The sequence below is a fragment of the Falco cherrug genome, chromosome 8 (assembly GCF_023634085.1).
Source record: "Falco cherrug isolate bFalChe1 chromosome 8, bFalChe1.pri, whole genome shotgun sequence".
In the NCBI taxonomy this organism is placed as follows: Eukaryota; Metazoa; Chordata; class Aves; order Falconiformes; family Falconidae; genus Falco; species Falco cherrug.
In genome coordinates, this window is record NC_073704.1 from 27,840,662 (window position 1) to 27,860,051 (window position 19,390).

The window sequence follows — 19,390 nt, forward strand, 5'->3', positions numbered from 1 at the left end:
TCCCAACTCTCGGGTCTTTTGACCATGTCATCAGAGGATAAGGTGATCTCTGTGTTTCCTAATGTTGCCGTGCTTGACATTATGACCTTAATAACTTCTCAAGATTAGGCTTTACATTTGAAACAGCCCATTTTTATGGATATGGAACTATTCAAGACGAACAGTTAAAATGAGGCCCCCTAACTAAGACAGACTGAAATGTTTGTTAGTCTTTGAAATATTTCCATTGAATACATTTGGCACCATTTTTGCATCAATTTTCTCTGTCCCTGCTGTGTGCCTGAATGTCCTTGTAACCTTCACAGGTTTTGACTCCATTATTAAACTGCAACTGTTTCTAAAGGAAGAGCAGGCAAACATAAGCACTTTGCCTCCATTTTCATGCAAACTGTAGGCTGGAAAGAAAAGGAAGACTAGAGTAGTCCAGCAGTGAAGGAACGGGGGCAAGGACTCAGCAATTTTAAGCTCTGTTTAGCAGCACATGCTTTCCAGGCATCATGCATGTAGATCCAGAGGAGCTGCAGCGAGTTGAATGGGGAGCTGTTGTGGGATGGAGCTGTTGTATGCTGGGGCTGGGATTTTTAGGGAGCAGAGACATAAATCCAAAAGGAAGAGTATTTCACTGGTTCTGTTGCTGGCAGAAAACTTCTTTTAATGAACACACACATGCAAGGAAAGAAACGTGGTGATTATTCTATTCAGGCTGATAAAGTCTGTTTCTCATTTTGAGATGAAAAATCTTGATTTTGTGTTTAAATTACAGGTGATATGATCAAATTACAGCTGATGTCATCTAGAAATCACCTGGAGCCTGGCAAAATCCTGCAGTTACGCACAAAAATATTATCCTGACAATGCGAAGAATGTAGTGCCAGTCTACTTTCCTTAGAAAAGCATAATTATTTTCCCAACGTGGCCAGGTTTCTTCCTTTATGTCTCATTGCCACCACCAATATTTTGTAGCAAAGCAGTCCAACAGGTGACACAGTTCTTGCAAACGGGAACTCTCTGTGCTTCATCCTCTAGCTTATTTGATATGAATTGTATTCATCTACATCCAGCTCCTACACCAGTGCTTGCCTAAGGCACTCTGTAGTAAGCATTGCAAGTGGAAATGTGAGGATGTTTAGCATATGCTCTTTAGGGACACAGATCTTTCCTGGAGCACTGACGAGGTTAATATTATTAATGGAGATACCTGTAATGGAAACAATCTTCCAAATGCTTTAAATATTGAGCATATTGAACAAAGAAAATAAAACGTGTTGAAACACCTTAGAAACTTGCAAGGCAAATAGTAGCCCAGGGCAACAACATTTCCCATTTTCCAAGGATTCTGCAATGAATATTCATATTTCATTTGCATATCTGCTCCATTTAAAAAGACAAAGCCCATTTTATTATCTCAAAAGCATTTACATATCAGTCCAAGCTGTCTGAATTGAGTTGAGCAATTTTAGCAAAACTTCTTTGCCATCTATCATTTATCTGAGCAATTCTAGACAGATTGTGCAATAATTGTTGAAAAGAAAAAAAAAAAAGAAAAATATCTTGCTTGTTTATTATTTTTGGACAGTTGTCTGGCATTATTTGACAAATAGCATATTGAATGCATTAACAGAGCTAAGCATGAAAAAACTTCATTGAAGCTGTATACTGAATGTTTTTCAGCACAGGACTAATATTGCTGTGAAATTCATTAACAACCCATTAGTAATGTTCCTCTCTCCTAATGAAACAGGAATAGTAAGTCCCATGTAGATGGAAAGCAGATAACCAGACTGGTGAGCTGTTTGACGGCTGGAAAGAAGTCTTTGTGGTCTGAACTGTCTCCACAGGTGCTGCAGAGAGGACACTAGTTGGCAGTTGGCCAAGATTGTTGTTGTAGGTCCCGGCCAGCTGGAACTCTTAATTCCTTTTCCTTTTTCCTTTTTCCTTTTTCCTTTTTCCTTTTTCCTTTTTCCTTTTTCCTTTTTCCTTTTTCCTTTTTCCTTTTTCCTTTTTCCTTTCCCCTTTCCCCTTTCCCCTTTCCCCTTTCCCCTTTCCTACTCTATTTCTATTCTATGCTATGCTATTCTAAACATGCCTTCTTGAAGGAGATCCATTCAGTTCCAACAGAGGTGGGATGAATCCTGGGGGATGGACTGGGAATTTCTTTTCTCACCAACCAAGCAGCAAACCCAGAAGATTAGTTTAGATTAGAAGTCTAGCTTTCTATATATTATAGATATATCTATAATTAGGGAAAATAAATCCCAGCCCTTTCCAAAGCCTGTGCTGACGGCTTAGCCTTTCTATAAGTTATTCAGTAGATTTTTTTGCAGACCTTTCAACATGTACTGGTCAGAAGGGCTAGGTCTCCCCTGCAGGTGCTTAAATAGTATCTTACACTCAGCTTTTGCCTGCTATTTGCAGTCATGTTTATAAAAGCCATCTTATTGTGCCAAAGTTTAATGCTACTACATTTCTAACTAGAAAAGAACTCCATTTAGTTTAGTCTCCTAATACAGAGTCCTTTTTGTGTTACTGCTCACTTGAATGGCTCTCTGTAGACAAGTGTTGACTTTCATATAACTTGGAGAATGATAATAATTTCTGGGGCTTCTGTTTCTCTTTCAGATCTGGTTGAAGCTGGTCAGTGCATCCAAAAGTTCTTGATGGGAGGTGACAGATGGATGAACAGATGATTATGCAGACAGATAGACAGCAGGAACACATAAGACTCATTTCGTTAGGAAACTGGACTGAAAACAGAAGTAGCAGTGGGTACTTGGATAATATTAATATTTTGGTCACCAATTTAAAAAATGCCATGGTTTTGCAACCATTTCGAAGCTTGTATATGATATCCTTAGTGGTATAAACAGCAAAGGAAAAACCAAAGAGACATTGCTGAGATTTTTTTCAGCTCCTTTTTTTGGTCAGAATGTTACATTTTTATGGTTTGGACTATATTTTAAACCTTTAAAACCAGATTTGGCTTGGAGAGCCCTGGCAATTTCAGTGGAGGATTAATGTGTGTCATTAAGCAAAGAAATATGGTCTAGTACTTTTCAATAGCAACTAATGCTTGCTATGGCACTTCTCTGATCAACATATTTTTCACTTACTGTAAAGCCTTTGGGCTGCTCCTTTCCTAAATGTATGAAATATATATGCAGGAAAGCTGAGGGTGAATTGTTGTGGCTTGAGCTGGCTGTTACATTGCAGCAGGAACTGGCATTCCTGTTCCTAACCCTTTTCCATTCAAGTTAATCCAGCAGAAAACCAGCCCAGCAAAAGGGAAGAGGTGGGTGGTATTTACCTATTGGCAAACTGATCCAAATCATCATGTAGTCTCACTGTCCATCGGTCTGTTAACTGGGAGTGGTTTGCTAGGTGCAGACAGAGAGGGCAAAACCCAGGAATGTTCTTTTGGGTGGGTGAAGTACATTGCAAATCTACACTACGAAAAAACTGTCCCCCCATAGACAAGTATAAGGAGAAAACCAGCTGGATAAAGTTGGGCATTTCCTTGCTAGGCCATTCTGAATGAAACAGAAAACTCCATATTTTCACAGCCAAGTGACTCCTTTGAAATACAGTAGCTTTAAAATGCCATGGAGAAAGCTGGGCTTGGCATTCCCTGTGTAAGAGTATATTGGAATGCACTAAGAAGTAAGGCTCCTCTCTCAGCTGTCAAAATAGGGACTCTAGGGCAGGGCTGTTACTATGTACCACTCTCCCTCCCTGGGGCGATGCTGCTCTTCCACAGCAGAATTCAAAGGGGCAGCAGCAGTTCCTGCTGTCCCATTTGCACTTGTATCAAAGCAGAGCAGTGCTCCAATACACAAAGTGAAATAGCAAGTGGTACACATACAAGGTGGGATTTGCAAAAGATCTTTTACACAGCTTCTGCTCCCTTTGAAGTTGGTGGCAGATGTGTCTTGCATTCCAACTGCTCTGTTAGGCCAACGGTGAAAACTTTTAAAAACTCCATTTTATGGATATTAGAAGCATGATAGAACAAAGGAGTAATCATCAACATCATCATATTTAGTCTCTGCCCATCTTCTCTGTTTTCCAGCTTCCCAGTTTAATTCAGTAGCTGATGCTGCCTAAGAGGCTGCAAAACTCTGTCTTCTCAAGCCATCATGAAAGCCTGCAAATTTCTCAAAGCCCTTTCATAACACACCCAAATTATTTAACATTGCCTCCAGAGAAGTCTGCTTTTAACAGTATCATAAGGTCAAGTTATCCCACTGAAACACCTATTAGTATAAATGGAGGAAAAAAAAAAAAAAGAAAAGAAAAGAAAAATGAACAAACCAACAGCGTTAGCACAACACTGGAAAATATGAAGTCATAAGTAGAGTTCAACCAGAGCAGACTCCCATTAAACTTTGTTTAAGAGCCAAGTTCCACCCCGAGATATGGGTGAGCTGCAGTTTATTTCAGGAGGAGTTATGCTGTACTTCGTGTTAGGGCAAGGCTTGGACACAAGTATGTATCTGTTACAAGTTAGAGATGAATAAAGCTCACATCCCTTCACATTCTTTGATTCTGTCTGCATAGATGGAATAAACTGAAAGAAGTGGATAAAACAGCCCACATTTTTACAGGGCCTGTCTGTTAAATTTAATTCCTTATTCCACAAGACCTGAATGCCTGTGTTTCTAAATCCACTAAGCTACTTTCATGAGATGTGGTAGCCCTGCCCCATGCCTCTGCCACCCTCATGAGAGTTAAACACATAGGCAGAAGCTCTAAGGCTTGTCTTTCTAGCTTCTTTGCTCTTGGGAGTCCTTGTAGCAGACAGTCAGCAAGAAACATTCCCTTGGATATGCTTATGCTTTGTAAGAACGGACATACACAGCAGCCTGGCTTTACCTCCTTAAAGCCTTCCACTGAAGTGTTTTGTCTGACAAGCAGGAGCTCTGCTGAATGAGGAGGGAAGAAGGAGTGGCAGAGGCTTCCCCTATCCCGCTTGCATTCCCAGACATGGGCTAGGCATGTCAACACCCTTGTGCTGTGCTGGGTTGCGTGGATAGCTTCACACAACAGCCTGTACAGTTTCTGGGGCCGGCTCCTGCTGCACAGCTGGCTGTTAGAGGGGACAAAAGGATAAAGTCACAACTGTGTGCATGTCTGCGTGGCTTCTGGAGGCACTGTGGTTACCTGGGGAAACAAGGCAGAGTGCCTTGCTCCCTGACACAAGCTGTGCCTTCAGTAATGCTGAGTTCCCAAGGTTGAATTCCTTCAAGTACAAGTTAAAAGAGCTCGTTCAAGAAGAGGGAAGAGGGGGAGGCAAGGCTCAGTCCTGCCAAGTGGATAAAACAGCCCACAGACCCAGCCTGAGTCTGGATGTGAACAGGACGTTAAAGTATTTAATATGAGAAACTCTGGTAAATGCAAAAGCTTTTATACCCCAAGGCAACCCTTTAAACACTGAAATACTAACTCTGGCTCAAGAATTTCCCATGCCTCAGATCCCTAGATGGTTGCCCTGTGCTTTAACTCTCCATTAGGCATCAGCTGCTGGCTGTAATGGGAAAGGTGGAATGTCAGCTCCATGCTCACTACAGCATTTTCATAGGCAGATCTAAAAAAACATTTAAGTCCTGGTTAGGCAAGAATACCCAGCACCATCAGGATCAAACCAATGTTGGTAATCATTTGTCATGGGTACTGCAGCAGATGGGAAGAGGTGGCAGTGTCCCTGGGAAAGAAAGTCTCTTTTTCTTAATACTGGTGTAACCATGCAGCCAGCTGGTAAGGGCCAAGGAAAACACACAGGCAGCTCTGGTAATGCCACACCACCATTTAATTGTTCAATGGTAGTGAAACAAAGTATGGGAAAAAATTGGTACCAAATACTGTTAGCTAGAAGATGGATTGGAAATATCCCAGCAAGGATGAGGAATGGGAAAGGCAGATATGCGTGCCCTGGGAGTCTGGAGAGATGATACGACCCTTGGCCACAGCTGGCATGACATAGTTTTGCGCCTGTTAAGGGACTGATTTTGCATTTCTTTCTATATCTCCCCTCACCCAGGATTATGTTCAGTGCGGGGTGGGGGGTGGGTGGGGTTGGGGTTGGGGTGGGGAGAAGTATCCTCTTAGGGATATAGATGCCTATGCCCACAGACATCAAGCTGCTACCTTAATGTGCCAAATACTGGCAAACAAAATCATCTGCAAAGCTGGACATCCATATTTATCAGTGTCTCCTTGGCAGACTTCCCCCAGCCACCCACAAACCCTGGACCTTGCTGTGTGCTGCAGGCAGCAGGGCATGACTGGGGAGGGCTGGTCCCTTAGGGAATTGACAGTCTCTTCTCAGGTGTGAGCTGTGAAGGAAATCACTTAGGTGGAAAATGGCATGTGCTAGATGTTCCGGTTTCCAAGCCTATTTTCCTCATTGAATGAGGAATATAATAAAAATACATCCCTCTCCTCTGGAATGAGTCACAGACACAATCTTTAATTACAGGATGTATGCCCACCCACCCCTACTCCCCTCACCGCCCCCCCGCAATAACTGCTGCAATTTCATATCTGACAAAAATAGGCTCCAACGCCTCCAAAGGGAGTAGCTTGCATTTCCCCCTCTGGCCACTTCCAGCAGCTGCCAGACTCTGCAAGGTCCTGGGGCTGTGCTACACTGCATTTGAAAGGGAAGGGATTTACCCAGCAATTCGGTACTCTGGTCACTTAAAAACAACACAATGGAAGCAACTACATGGAAGTCATGCTCCTATCTGCTCTGCTACCGGCCTCTGGAGAAAACAGGACACAGGATACGCTTCCTGCCCAGGGAGGGGTTTTGCAGCCTGGGAGAGAAGGCATGACCTTTTCTGTAAAGGAAATGCAAGTCATGAAGAGGAGTAAGGGGAAAAAGTCCAGGCTGCACTTTATCTTAAAAGCAGTCATGCAGTCGTACCTTCTCTTGCTTTCTTCCCCCATATTTAAAGCTGATCTTTACTTATTTAGCAATGACACATTTTAAACAGTTCCATCCATCTCTGCCTCCCCATTGTTGCTCCAGTTAGTCATGAACCTTCTGACACAAGTCAGATGCTGTTGAAATGAAAGGTTTCATTCATTACAAGCAAGGAAAATCAAAGGACGTACTCCAAGTGAAGGGCTTGGCTCATGCTCTGTTTCCAGCTCACAAATGTTTATGTCCCCAGGATGCAGAGATTAAACATCTCACACAGAACACAGGAGGAGGAAGAACAGTCTTTGCCTGAGATTCACAGATTTTAATGGATTCCAGAAGGGGAAATCTTTTACCAAGGAGCAACAGCAAAGTTCATAGAAATGCAAAACCATTTATGTCCCCAGTCACATTTCTGCCTTCCAAAAGCAGGAGGGGTGATTTACTCCTCCTTGGTACAAGGAGTCCCTTATGGATCATTAATCCACAGGGAGAATAAGCTCAGGAGCCATAGATATATTTTCTTAATGTGCAACAACCTTGAATCAGCAAGAAGTATTCTTCTTTGGGAGCATACAGAATCAGTTTATCTTTATTTGCTCCCCACTACCCTCTGCCTTCAATAGTGGTTCCTAGAAAAGCTCTAGTTACCAGTGATAAATCAAATCACTTTGCCTTCATTAAAATCTGTGGTGATAGTAGATAAGGCTGCTGTGAGGTAAGTCAAGGCATTTGAAACAGAATAATATTAAAAAAGTGAAGATGTGAAATCAGCAAATTCTAATCCAAAGTCCAATGAAATCAATATGAGCGATCTTGAGTTCCAGGGTACAAGTATCTCACCACCACTGACTTCAGCAATGCAGTGCTAACCTGCAATGAGTAAGGAATTTCCTGAGAAACTGCAGAAATGTGAAGGAGACAGAAATGGGCAACTATTAGTTTACATGCCAGGACCTCAGGTGATGAAGATTTCTGTTTGCAGCTACAGCTGATCAGAAAACAAGCACCAAAAGTTAAGGCAGGAAAGGGGTTAGATCTGGTGGATATCTCTCGTTATTATGTTCTCATTTCTTTAGGAGTAATAAAAAGAAAAAGAGATGCATTTTGTCTCACTTTGGCTCTGTGAAACCACCTGAAAATATTTTGACAATGCTTCAGTTGCTAAGTGAGGAACATTAAAGACTGGTTATATCTATCTATTCACAATATGCAGACATTTACAAATGCCACTAGTCTGTAGTGGATGGCATTTTATACTATTTTCCTTGGTGAAAAATACGCAGCAGAGAGCTACATTTTTCTATTTAAATCTCCAAAGAAGCACTCACTCCATGCTCAGAGTTGCCAGGTTCCACTTAAGTCTGGTAAATCCACATCCTTATTGCTGTAAATGACTTGCAAGAGCAGATGTGTAGCTGAAAGAGAAACCCCAAAGCTGACTGGTGTCTTTGGGCTTTATGCTTTCCTGTGTGTCTTTGTATGCATGCAGCATCCTTTATTTTTGCTCTTTGTCAAACGTTGTGTCACAGAGTTAGGCTTTGACAAGTTGAAAAGTTTGAAGATTAGAACAATCATGTTTACATGTATTACCACCTGCTACTTCATTTCTTCCATGGTGCTTAAATGTTCAGGCATGTGGCTTTGAAACACGCTACCTTTAATGCACTTTAAAACTCTGCTGGATTTCCAGCATGCTTTGATCTCCACAGTCTAGAGACTATCTCAGAGAATACAAATAAATATGTTTAGAGGGAAAATATTTTCAAGGAGAAAACACTAAAGTCCTTCCAACTTGATATACTTTGCCAGTTGATGTCCTACCTAAGGTTGGTTTTTTTGCATTTTATCTTTATGCTTCAGGAGGCCTAAATCTCTTCCCAGAATGAGCAACTTGATGAGGTAACTTGGAAAGATGGATGTGGTCAGTGCTCTTTGCCATCAGCAATGAAGTGGCAAATAATGGGTGACTTTTGTTTAGAAAGGAGACGGAAGGAGAGAGGATTTCTGTCCTGAGGAATCTGCAGACTAAACAAAGCAAAAAGGATAAATTCATGCAATGGAGGAGACCGTATTTTGTTAAGAAGGAATGGGAAGGATGTGAGAAGAAAGATGGTGGGAGCTTGCTATTAATAATGAGTAGGAAGGAGACGCTGACTGGAGAGCTGGAAACAGAGGAAGGACTTGGCTAACCCAGGCTATGAGCAATCTAGCTTCTTCCTGGGACTGGGCTGTACACCACCATCTTTTCCATCTCTCACTACATGAAGTCACCACACCACCACTGCCTTTGTGGTAATGGCTTGGACTTCAAGTAATCTCAAATTGTCCCTTGTACAGCAAGTAAGTAGAAATGAGATCTGGATTCTTGGGTTAGGGTGTGGAAAGGTAAGCTTGAGAAGGAGGAAGCATAAACTGGGGATATATGGTGAAGCGGGTGGGCAAGTAAGCAGGATGAGAAAAGTGTTTGGAGGGACCAGATCCATCCAGCTCTACAAAAGGTGAAACAGAAGGTGACTTCATTTTTTTTAAGAATAATCAAGGATCCTGACATTAGCTGTTGCTCAATCTGTACGTATGGAGGAGAAGACACCTCTCGGTGGGAGATGGGAAAGTGCCAAAGGCAATCAACAAGTTTCAGAATTTGTTCCTTTCCATTCGGTGGACACAGCCTGCACAAGAGGGACCTACAAAGCACCCTTCTCCTCTCTGACCTGGTGCAGCTCTTCTTGGCTGTGCTGATGTTAACAGAAGCCATTCACTCCACTCTTTCCTCATGACTGGGGCAAGAGTAGGATTGGCAAAAGGAAAAGTGATAGGGTGTGCAAAGCACACTGAGTGGTTTTGAAAAAGAGTGAAAAACCCATGACTTCTCCTTTTCCCAAAGCAAAGCGGAAGCTGGAACGGAAGCATGGCTCCCAACAGCAGTTGTGCTTCCTGCTCTGCTCTGCTCAACAGCTTAGGCAGGAGTTTCTGTAGAGATGTAGCCTAACCCTGTGTATATTGCCCTGTTTCCACCAAGGGCTTAATTGCCATTAACAACTGGTAGTATAGGCTTCTTTAAACTAAAAACTCCCAATGGGTTCAGTGAGAGTAAAATTGGATTTCTATGCAACACAGTCCAAAAATCAAAGTCCACTGATGTAATTATGGAAATTCAAAAGAGACAGACAATAATGAACTCTCTCAATTGTGTGATCCAGGATGTATAAGGTGTGTCCCAGGTTGTAAATAAAAATTCCTATGTGATGACAGGAAAGATCTGGAGGGGGGAGGTGTTTTGTAGCAATCTGTGAAGATGAAAGAACAAAGCCAAACCAACAGAGAAGAGGAAGGGAGATGGATAAGGGGGTGATTCCCAAAGGAAACAAGGCCTCAGCCCAGAGGAGGACAGGGGAAGATGTATGTCTTCCTTGTCTATGCTTTTCTTCCTTCCCACTGTCAGGACTGTGGGAGGTCCTTGAAAAAAGGGAGGGAATAGCATTTAACAACTGGGACCTGTGTGTCTTTCCTGTATTGAGATACGAGCACTTACCTGTGGGCTGAGAAAGGGTCAGACAGGAAGGACTAGGAGGTGCAGAGGGTACCTGAACTAGACAACTTGGGAGGTCAGGTGTGAGAGAGAGGTATTGATAGAGTCTGGTCCACTCTCTCAGAGCATACTTGCATCACAGATACAGCAATAATTTAATAAATTGGTAAATTTATAGCCCTAATACATGCTAAGAAAACCTTGAAAGCAAATTTTAACAATACACCCATATAGATCACAGAAGATAGAAATAAACCAAAAACATTCAGGGTGTCATTTTAAACATACTTTAGAATTTTTGAAAATATATACAGGTTTCCTGGATTCTTGGATGACCGCCTTGTTATGGTACCTCTTCACCTTGCACTAGAAATATTTTTTCCCTCTACTCATTCATACATGTAAGTCCTCAGTAACCTGTGGTTAAGTGATTTTCAGGCTCTTTGTTTTAACTAAGGTTTATTTGGTTTAGCTGAACTTGGTCATCAAGGGCTGCTGTTTCATCTCTTGTTAAGTGACTGAAATGTTTGAAACATCCAATTAGCAGATGAGAAGCCTCTTGCTTTTGTCTTAGTAAGAATGCTGCTGCAAAGAAAACAAGCTTATTTTTCTTGTGTACAGAGAAAAAAAATGCCTACACAAAAGGATCAAGTGAACCTGGAGTAACAATTCTGTGAAAGCTACTCCAGTATAAATTCATTTTCCCGTAACTGTTTGAGGTGAAACAATTACATAATAACATTGAATTGATTCTTGAATAAGTATTCTGTTTCCAAACGAGGGTAGTTATTCTTTAAAGAATAAATTTTTTTCAGCATGAACACGCTAAAATGACCGGTTTTTCTGTAAAACTGTCCTGAAGATGCAAGTACCAAATTCTCCCAGCACAGATGAGCTACTAGAAGAACACAAACCTGACCCAATCTCCTGCCTGCTTGAGGTTTAAACCATTCACTGCCTGAAGAAGAGTGCAGACATGGCCTGTCCTAATCTGGGTTCTCCCTTTTTAAATAGCTTGAGCCATATGGAACATCTACTTCCTCTTTGCTTCTTATTATCATTGCTTTTCTCTGAATCTTTGCTTATATGGACATGGGTCCTGTAGTAGTCTCCAAGATGGATTCAGGCAAGTAACGTAGATGCTTAATTTCAAAACATGGAGTGACTCAGTGTCTATACCGTCATGCGCTGCTACGCTCCAACTGTATATACAGTCAGCAGAGAGACATCTGAATCTGGCATCTGCAAGAGATAGTTTGTATAAGGCTGTTTCTCTAATGTTTTACTATATCATAAAAAAAGGATTTTTTGTAATGTTTTCAGCTTCTTATGTAGCCCAAACCATCTCCTTGCTTTCTTTCTTGTTCTTGAGTTTATGCCTCTGCTAAGCCTTCAAAAATACAGTCATTTTTTTCTGCCACTTTTGAAGGTATCTATCATACAAAAAGGGAAACGTGTTTGTGTGGGTATTGATCTGTGAATAGAGATATGGTCAGGGAAATAAAACTCCCTATACTGAGAAGTCTGACTAGTGAAAAGCCATGTAAGTGGTGAAGAGGGGTGTCCGTGTATAGATATGTATGTCTGTGTATATATATGCATACCGTTATACAGTATATTATATATAGATACACTGTGTGTGTGCATATATGTATGTATATAAAGAATTCAAATCCATTTTCTGGGTTTGATGATACTAAAATAGTCTCTATTTGCAAATCTAACCACCTACACATATGTAAAGACTTGATGTCTGATTCTGCATTGCTGTGACCTTGTCACATATGCTCTTTATAATGTGGACTGCCTCATAAAACTAGACATTTTAAACATACAGTCTCCAGTAAAATAGGCATTTATCACTCATGATAACATGGAGCTGTCTCAGGGTGTGTTCAAAAACCCCCCTGCAACTTACTGATAAAAAGCTTAACTCCATTTCAGGGCTTATCTGAAGAAGAAAGAGGTAGACCCTCATGAAATAACTGATTTCTTTTTTTCCCCCCTAAGATGAAAAAGAGAGGGAGAGAGAAGGAAAAAAATCACTTTAAAACTTCAATGCAGTAGAACTAGTTTAACCCATTGAGATTTTAAGTGAAGTTTTCTGCTTCATCAGGAAGAACCCTGTGGTGAAACATATGTCAGAAGAGAAGATATGAGACACTGGCCTCCTTTGCAGATGAGAAGATTAATTAAGAGGAAAATCACTTAGCCAGATGTCTCATTGGTGAAACTACACGTGCGAGGTACATCTGCAATAAGGGAGCAGCATAGCACAGACAGTGCATTTGATTTCCATGCTAACATTGGGAATCTGGTGTGAATTAGACCATGCTGACTCTTGGAGAAACAGAGTTCAGATCTTATTTCAGCTACAAATTACGAGCTGCATGTCTGTTGTTATAATGTTGCAGTATTGTTACTTGATGCAATTGAGTTATGGGTTACAAATAAATCATCCAGAGAAGACAGTCCCTTTCTCCATGCGTGTTCATAAATTGTTGACAAACCAAACCTGATTTCTCCAAGTGCCACTTTTCTTCATTCACCAAGTAGTTTTTCAGAATGCCTAGCAGCTGGTGAATTTTTCATCAACTCATTACTGGGGTAACACTGCCAAATTCATTTGACTTAGGAACTTAAGTCTTTCAGAAGTAAGTAAAACAGTCTGTGTGCTGTCCAAATATTTGCCCAGCTAAGGTGTTCATGTATTCTTGTCACTGCAACATCTGGGTGTCCCTCAATTTTTCATGCATTTCCTATCACAACTTCAATGTGAGGTAAAAAAAGAAGAAAAAGTAAACAAAGTTTCTACTAGCACCAAATATCATGTGTAAAATTTTTCTGTTCTTTCTGTGGGAAATAAACAGGGCAATTGCTAAATGATTTCAGACCTACCTTTTTTCCTAAGCATGTGTTACAAAATTAGAGAGTGGGAAGCAAAGAGTTGTTGCCCCAGTGGGTCTATTGGAATCAATACTAGCTCCTGCCTCCTGGCTGCTAAAAATGCCTTCCCACAGCCAAAAGCTGCCTCTCCAGAGTGCCCCTGGGAAGCAGTCATTTCTCTCCTACCTGTAATCCATCCTTTAGGTAGGCTACCAGCCTTTTGAAGAAAGGGTGCCTATACGGCACCTAGCACAATCAGATCCCTCTGCTGGCTTGAATTTCTGTATGCTATAGGAATACTAATCCCGCCCCAACAATAGAGACAGGCACTCCACAGAGCAGACACACAAACAGACTTTCATTAGAGAATGCAGTCCTGAAAGCCTGTTGTACAAAAGGCTTTGCTGATTGGACTCAGTCATTTGAACAGCGGTGGATACAGGGTATATTCCACCAGAGCCTAGAAAGAAAGGTGCAGCAGTATCAGCAATGAGATGCAGACACTGCATGATTCTGTAATACTAATAGGCTTAAGCACATAACCAGCCATAACCTGAATCTTTAACATCTATTGTGTAAATAATTGGCTTCTCTTTTCTTTTTCTCCATCCCCCTATTTGTGTGTGTGTGTGTGTATGTGTGAAAAGCAGTGTCCAGAAATGCTGAGAGCTGTGTATTTAAAAAAAGCAGACTCCTATCTGGGTGGACATCCCGCCCATTCCCTCCAGCTTAGAGGTTTACCAACATTTCTGCTGTTAATTACTGAAATTTCAGGTGCATTCTGGGTCTTTCAATTCACAGACTTTCACATCAACATCTCAGGCAATTGGGGTGTCAGGGAAAGCCCTGGGGTATAAAGCCAAATTTTCCAATTCATATGCACAGTGGTGAGAGACAAATATAGAAGCAGAGGCAGTCAATTTACATAAATGCTTGTGGGACCTGTTTTGAGACTTCTGTGCTAAAAATGAGAGGTTGTTATAATCTATAGGTTTCCTTGCTTATAAATGCTCACAAGTTTACCAGTGATGACCAAAATTTTCATAATCAATAGCCTCCATTTTTGTTTATTAGTTATTGTCACAGACAAGTGCTTCTGTTGATTAAGGGCAATGAAATCAAATCTATTGCCAAGACAGTGAATAACGTGATTAAAAGCCTACAGGGATCATCTGTGGCTTCTCACAGGCCCTGTGTGAAACCCAAGTGGTACTGCTCCATGAACATTTAAAGGATCAGTCTGCAGCCCCAAAATATATCTCAAAATGAGTTAAAGATAGGGCAAGGCTGCTGTCATAACCAGATTCACCATTCACTTTGCCTTTATTGGGGGGGGGGGGGGCACCTTTGGCAAGCTCTCAACCTCTCTGGAGGGGACATCCCACACATACTTGACTCTTTTTGCCAGAAACCCTAGCTGTCATTGTGGCAGGTGGAGAAGATGGGCATGATGGAGCTGAGACCTCCAGCTCGTGGGACAGAGGCAGCAGCAGGGTCTGCTCCCCCCAGAGCAGGCTTGCACTGCTGGGCTACTGCTGAACTACAGCTGGCAATGCAGATGGAAAACGTGCAGTTCACAAGGCATGCTTTGCTTCACCCTGTTCCTGACCCTCTTCCTTTTTCTGCAGCTGTGGCATGGCCTGAGGTCCAGTCTTGACTCCTGGTTTCCCTTTGGGCCAATTCTTCTGCAAAGCACAGACTGGACTGCTTCGCTACCTGCCCAGAAGAAAAACCTTTTCTGCTGGTAGGTGGTGAGGAAGAGAAGCCTCCACAAACTGCTTTCCTTAACCACTAATGCCTTTGACGGCTGGCATTTGGAGTATACAAGGTTCCAAATAAAACAGTCCCAGCATGCTGAGTACGGATTAAGTCCTGTAAGGTGCAGAGCACCTTCTCCAAAGGGATGAAAACGTTTGACCCCTGAAGATGGTTTTGCATAGATCACTGCCTCCCAGACCAAACTTTGACCAGGTGACATTTATTTGCGTGAGTCCTTCACCTCATTTGAGCTGTCCCATTGCCTCCAAACTGGGTCAGTGCAGTCTAAAAGGAAGAGCACAAAAGCTGCAGTCTCAACAGAGATTGACAAACCTATGGATTTCCTCAGATTTTATAATAAATCAGACATCTACTGCCTGTACATCTGAGCAGAGATTCGTGCAGTCAGGCTAGGTCCCCTTTATATCAGAAGAACTAAAAAAAAAAACCCCAAACTGGATACATATCCACAGCACAGTATTGTATTCAATCCAAGTCAATGAAATCCAAACCGAACTCCATTTTTGGCTTTGGTAACAGACTGCTTTACTTAGGCATTCCATTTTACTCCAGCCACACACAAATGTCCATTAACAATTAATGACGTAGTAAATATACACACACTGCCTAACATCAGCAGGTAGAATTACTGGCTCCCTTGCCTCTCTGTTGAGTAATACAGAGAGTCCACTCAAAGCAGTGGGATATCTGAGCTGGGCATGGGAAGTGCCCAAGGTTAGATGGTGTAGCATCCCCATATCGATGCGGAATACATTTGCAAGTTTCACAGAGTTGAATATTTTAAATCTGAAACAGTAGTCTGCTCCCACCTGAATTGCCAGGATCATACTGTATTTATAGAATGAATACAAATTCCTTATCAGCCTTGAGTGAACACAAGGAGATAAGCAAAGAACACGAGCAATTAGGTAACTTAACAGTGTTCAGTTTACATCAGTAGGCAGGTGCTCTGTGGTCTCACCTGCAGGTATTCAGCAAAGAATTAATATGTTCAGTATAGTCAAAGGTTTTTACTGATTCTTTATGCATTTTCACACCCATTTCAAAGATTTTCACTATGGTTATGAAGCAAATTTGTCTTCCCAATTACTCTGCCTCTCTGGCAAACATCTGCTGTCCATGCTGTGCAGTGCCTGTCAGTACACTGATCTTTCAATATCTTGTTTCTTGCAAAAATTGCAGGAATTTTACTGAGAAATAGGACCCTTTTCCACAAGACCTACCCCCAAAACCTCTACCTTTATAAAAACAATGCACCAAACTTGCATTATACAGGAATAGAATACTATCAGACTTCCCTCTAATTTAATTTTGGTTTTAATCCATAAATCTGATACATGTAATTTAAAAAAAAAAAATCAAACAAAGAGAGACTGAAACTAAATAAAGGAACATCCTGTCTGAATCAGTAAGGGAAATTCTGAGGTCAAATAAAGAATAGGTAGTAAATATTTTTCAGTCAGAATACTTCTTCTAGCTAGATTGGAGGCCATTCATTTTCACTGGCAATCATATGATCTTAAAATGGTTCAAGCTGAGAATTCCTGCCTAGATTTTGGAAAAAACAAGAGAACCTGATGAATCAGCCTTTTTTCATTATGAACAGACAAAAGGCCCCCTGGGGTACTAACTCCTCATCCAGATTCACCCTAGGGCCTTCTGTGGAGTCCTCGAACAATCTGGGTCTGTCAGAGAAGTAATTTGTAATGTATTCAGGACTTTAGAACTGGTCCTGGACTTGTCACCTGGCCAAGCCCATCACTAAAGATACAAGATTGGGTCTGGACCCTTGCTGATATTGCACAATGAACAAAATGCATCTCAGTGAGTCACAACCACCCACCTGCACAAGCTTGGAGAGCACCAATGGCAGAAAATTACTCAAGGTTTTCCAAACCCAAGCTCTCAGAACCCTGAATGTTTCTTTCCTATCAATAATAGAAACCAAGCCATAATAGAAACAATACAAAACAAGCTATAATATTCTAAACTGCTGAATAAAAAGGATCAAAAAATAATATAAAGTTAGTATCTAATCTTTCTTGTTGGTTAGAACTTGCAAAAAGGACTGAAGGGTAAATAGAAATTACTGGTCAGGATTGCAGAGGTGCTGCTCACTGTGTCATTTCTGCTGGATCAGCCTGCCTCATTCAGAGCTTGGGAAACATCATCAGTGTCAACATCCACGCAGAAAAAATATTCTTACAGCAGTCTCTGGATCAAATCCTGAACCACAGGCACATCACAGCAGTGTCGTCTGTACTTTTTGCCTTCATTACTGGTACCATGGTATGCTAAACAATTCTGCTATTGGCAGATATTTTTTATTATTTTATAATTTTATATAAAAGAATATTTATTAAGAATAATACAAAGCTACTGTCTTGAATTAAAACAGCAAAGATTATACTAAAGCCATAAAAGAGATATGGAGCTATTGCAACACTGAATATTCAGAATTTTCCCATTGATTTTCTCAGCTTATGAAAACAGAATCCTCCCTCTTTCCCTCTGCTTTCTTTTTAATACTGTCCCAAAATGAACGCTACCACGCTGCAGCTGAGCCTCCGTGCTCACTTGACTGTTCAGGCCAAACTCTCTTTTAAAATTTACTGAAATATGCAGAGTTACGCCAGCAGAGGACTTGCCCTCCTGTACCCTTTCTTGCTGAGAAACTAATTTCCTTGTCCTTAATCCCACGTTTCTAAATTTCCAGGAGCAGAAATGCATTGTGGCTTTAAATATAGACTGCCAGTTTGTGGCTTGTGTCTCATATTACACACAGACAGCTTGAAACTCTGAAGACAAGTTGGGCAGCACCATTAATATCTCAGAAAAGCGTCAGTATGCTTTTGAAATGCTCTATATTTTCATTCCTGAAGGTGGGGGGAGGGAAAAGCATTCAAATGAAACTTTTCTAAGCCAGGGTTTAGGCAGAAACGTTACTAACTTTGCTTGTTCCTATTCAGAAGCCAAAGTTTGCAGAGCCTCTTTCAGTTCTTCACACACCCGCGCGTGCACAAACACAAAGAATAAAAAAGGAAAACAGTTTCATCACAACTTTTTCTCTTCAGGATTAGTTTCAGGCGTTCTTTTTTCTTTCTTTTTTTTTTCTCTCTCTCTTTTTTTTTTTTTCCTTTTTACATATGAAACACATTAGACAATCTTTTCTTTAAGCAGCAGACTGAAAAAAACCACTCTTATTGTAAGGGGGGGTGGGGTGGGGGGAATAAGAGTACTCACGTGGTTGAGATGTTGTATTGTTTTGGTAACTCATAATTTACGCCTTTGAAAAATGCCTTATTTGTCTTGACAGTCTCTCTTCCCTGCTCAGAACCGACGGCAGGATTGAACAGAACAGCTGGAAGAGCCCAGGAAAATGCTCCTCTTGTTCGGGCTCTCCTTGCCTGGCTCCTGACCCCTTTACAACTGGAAAAGGAAACAGCACATGTGTCATTCTCTTTTGCCTGTGTAGCTCACATGAGCGGGGAGGGGCACCCATTTGCAGATAGCAGTAACTGTATTCAAGTTTTGCAACTTGGATGTGTTCCACCCCTTTGCTTTTACTAGCCAGCAACCAGTGGAAAGAAAATGCTCTTTTCATTCTTCGCCAAATCTAGATGCACCTATTAGATTTGCTTCCCAAAACCCTACTGACCACTGTTGATATTATTTCAAGTGCAAAACTTGAGCTGGCTACCTTCCCTATCACCAGTGGGTGAGACTGAAAGTAGGGCTTTCAATTTTCATTGCCCAGCAGCATCCTTAACACTCAGTCTAACCGATTCTGTCCTTTTAATGAGTGAAAATTGAGAATGACATTTACTAGGTCGGAGTAGTTGTGTCAGTATATAGCACAGATCTACCCTGTGCTCAAAACAAGGAGGAACCTGTGGCTGAGGCACAGGCTGAGGCACAGGTAACTCTAGTCCTGGCACTGACACAGGCTTCTTATGGCACCTTCAGCAAAGCATTTAATCTCTGCCTCAGTTTGCCGTCTGTAGAATGAAGATGATACAAGAGATGTCCCCCCAGTCTTAGAATTTTTATTTTAATCTCCAGGTAGGCATTGTTTATAAATAGGATATCTTTATTGGTGGGCATGGGTTAGTTTACTTATACTCCACAGCAAATTTTTCATCCTGGACTAGACTACCAGCTCCCTCATTTATATTTTTGACATTTAAAAATATTTGGCTATCCACATGCTATACTGCAATCAGCTGTATGTAGTTGTTTTAGGTGTGCAAACACAGCCTGTCTGCAGTTGACGT

The 19,390-nt window shown here is 41.3% G+C and overlaps 1 protein-coding gene across 1 annotated transcript in view; it reads right to left on the reverse strand.

Annotated features, from left to right (window-relative positions):
- Positions 1-18,568, reverse strand: part of GYPC (glycophorin C (Gerbich blood group)) — a 34,447-nt gene extending 15,879 nt beyond the window's left edge. Inside the window, exon 1 of the mRNA XM_005432454.3 lies at positions 18,360-18,568. Coding sequence (XP_005432511.1) covers positions 18,360-18,393 — 34 coding nt within the window. The 5' untranslated portion in view covers positions 18,394-18,568. The remainder of the gene's footprint in view (positions 1-18,359) is intronic.
- Between the last annotated feature and the right edge of the window lie 822 nt (positions 18,569-19,390).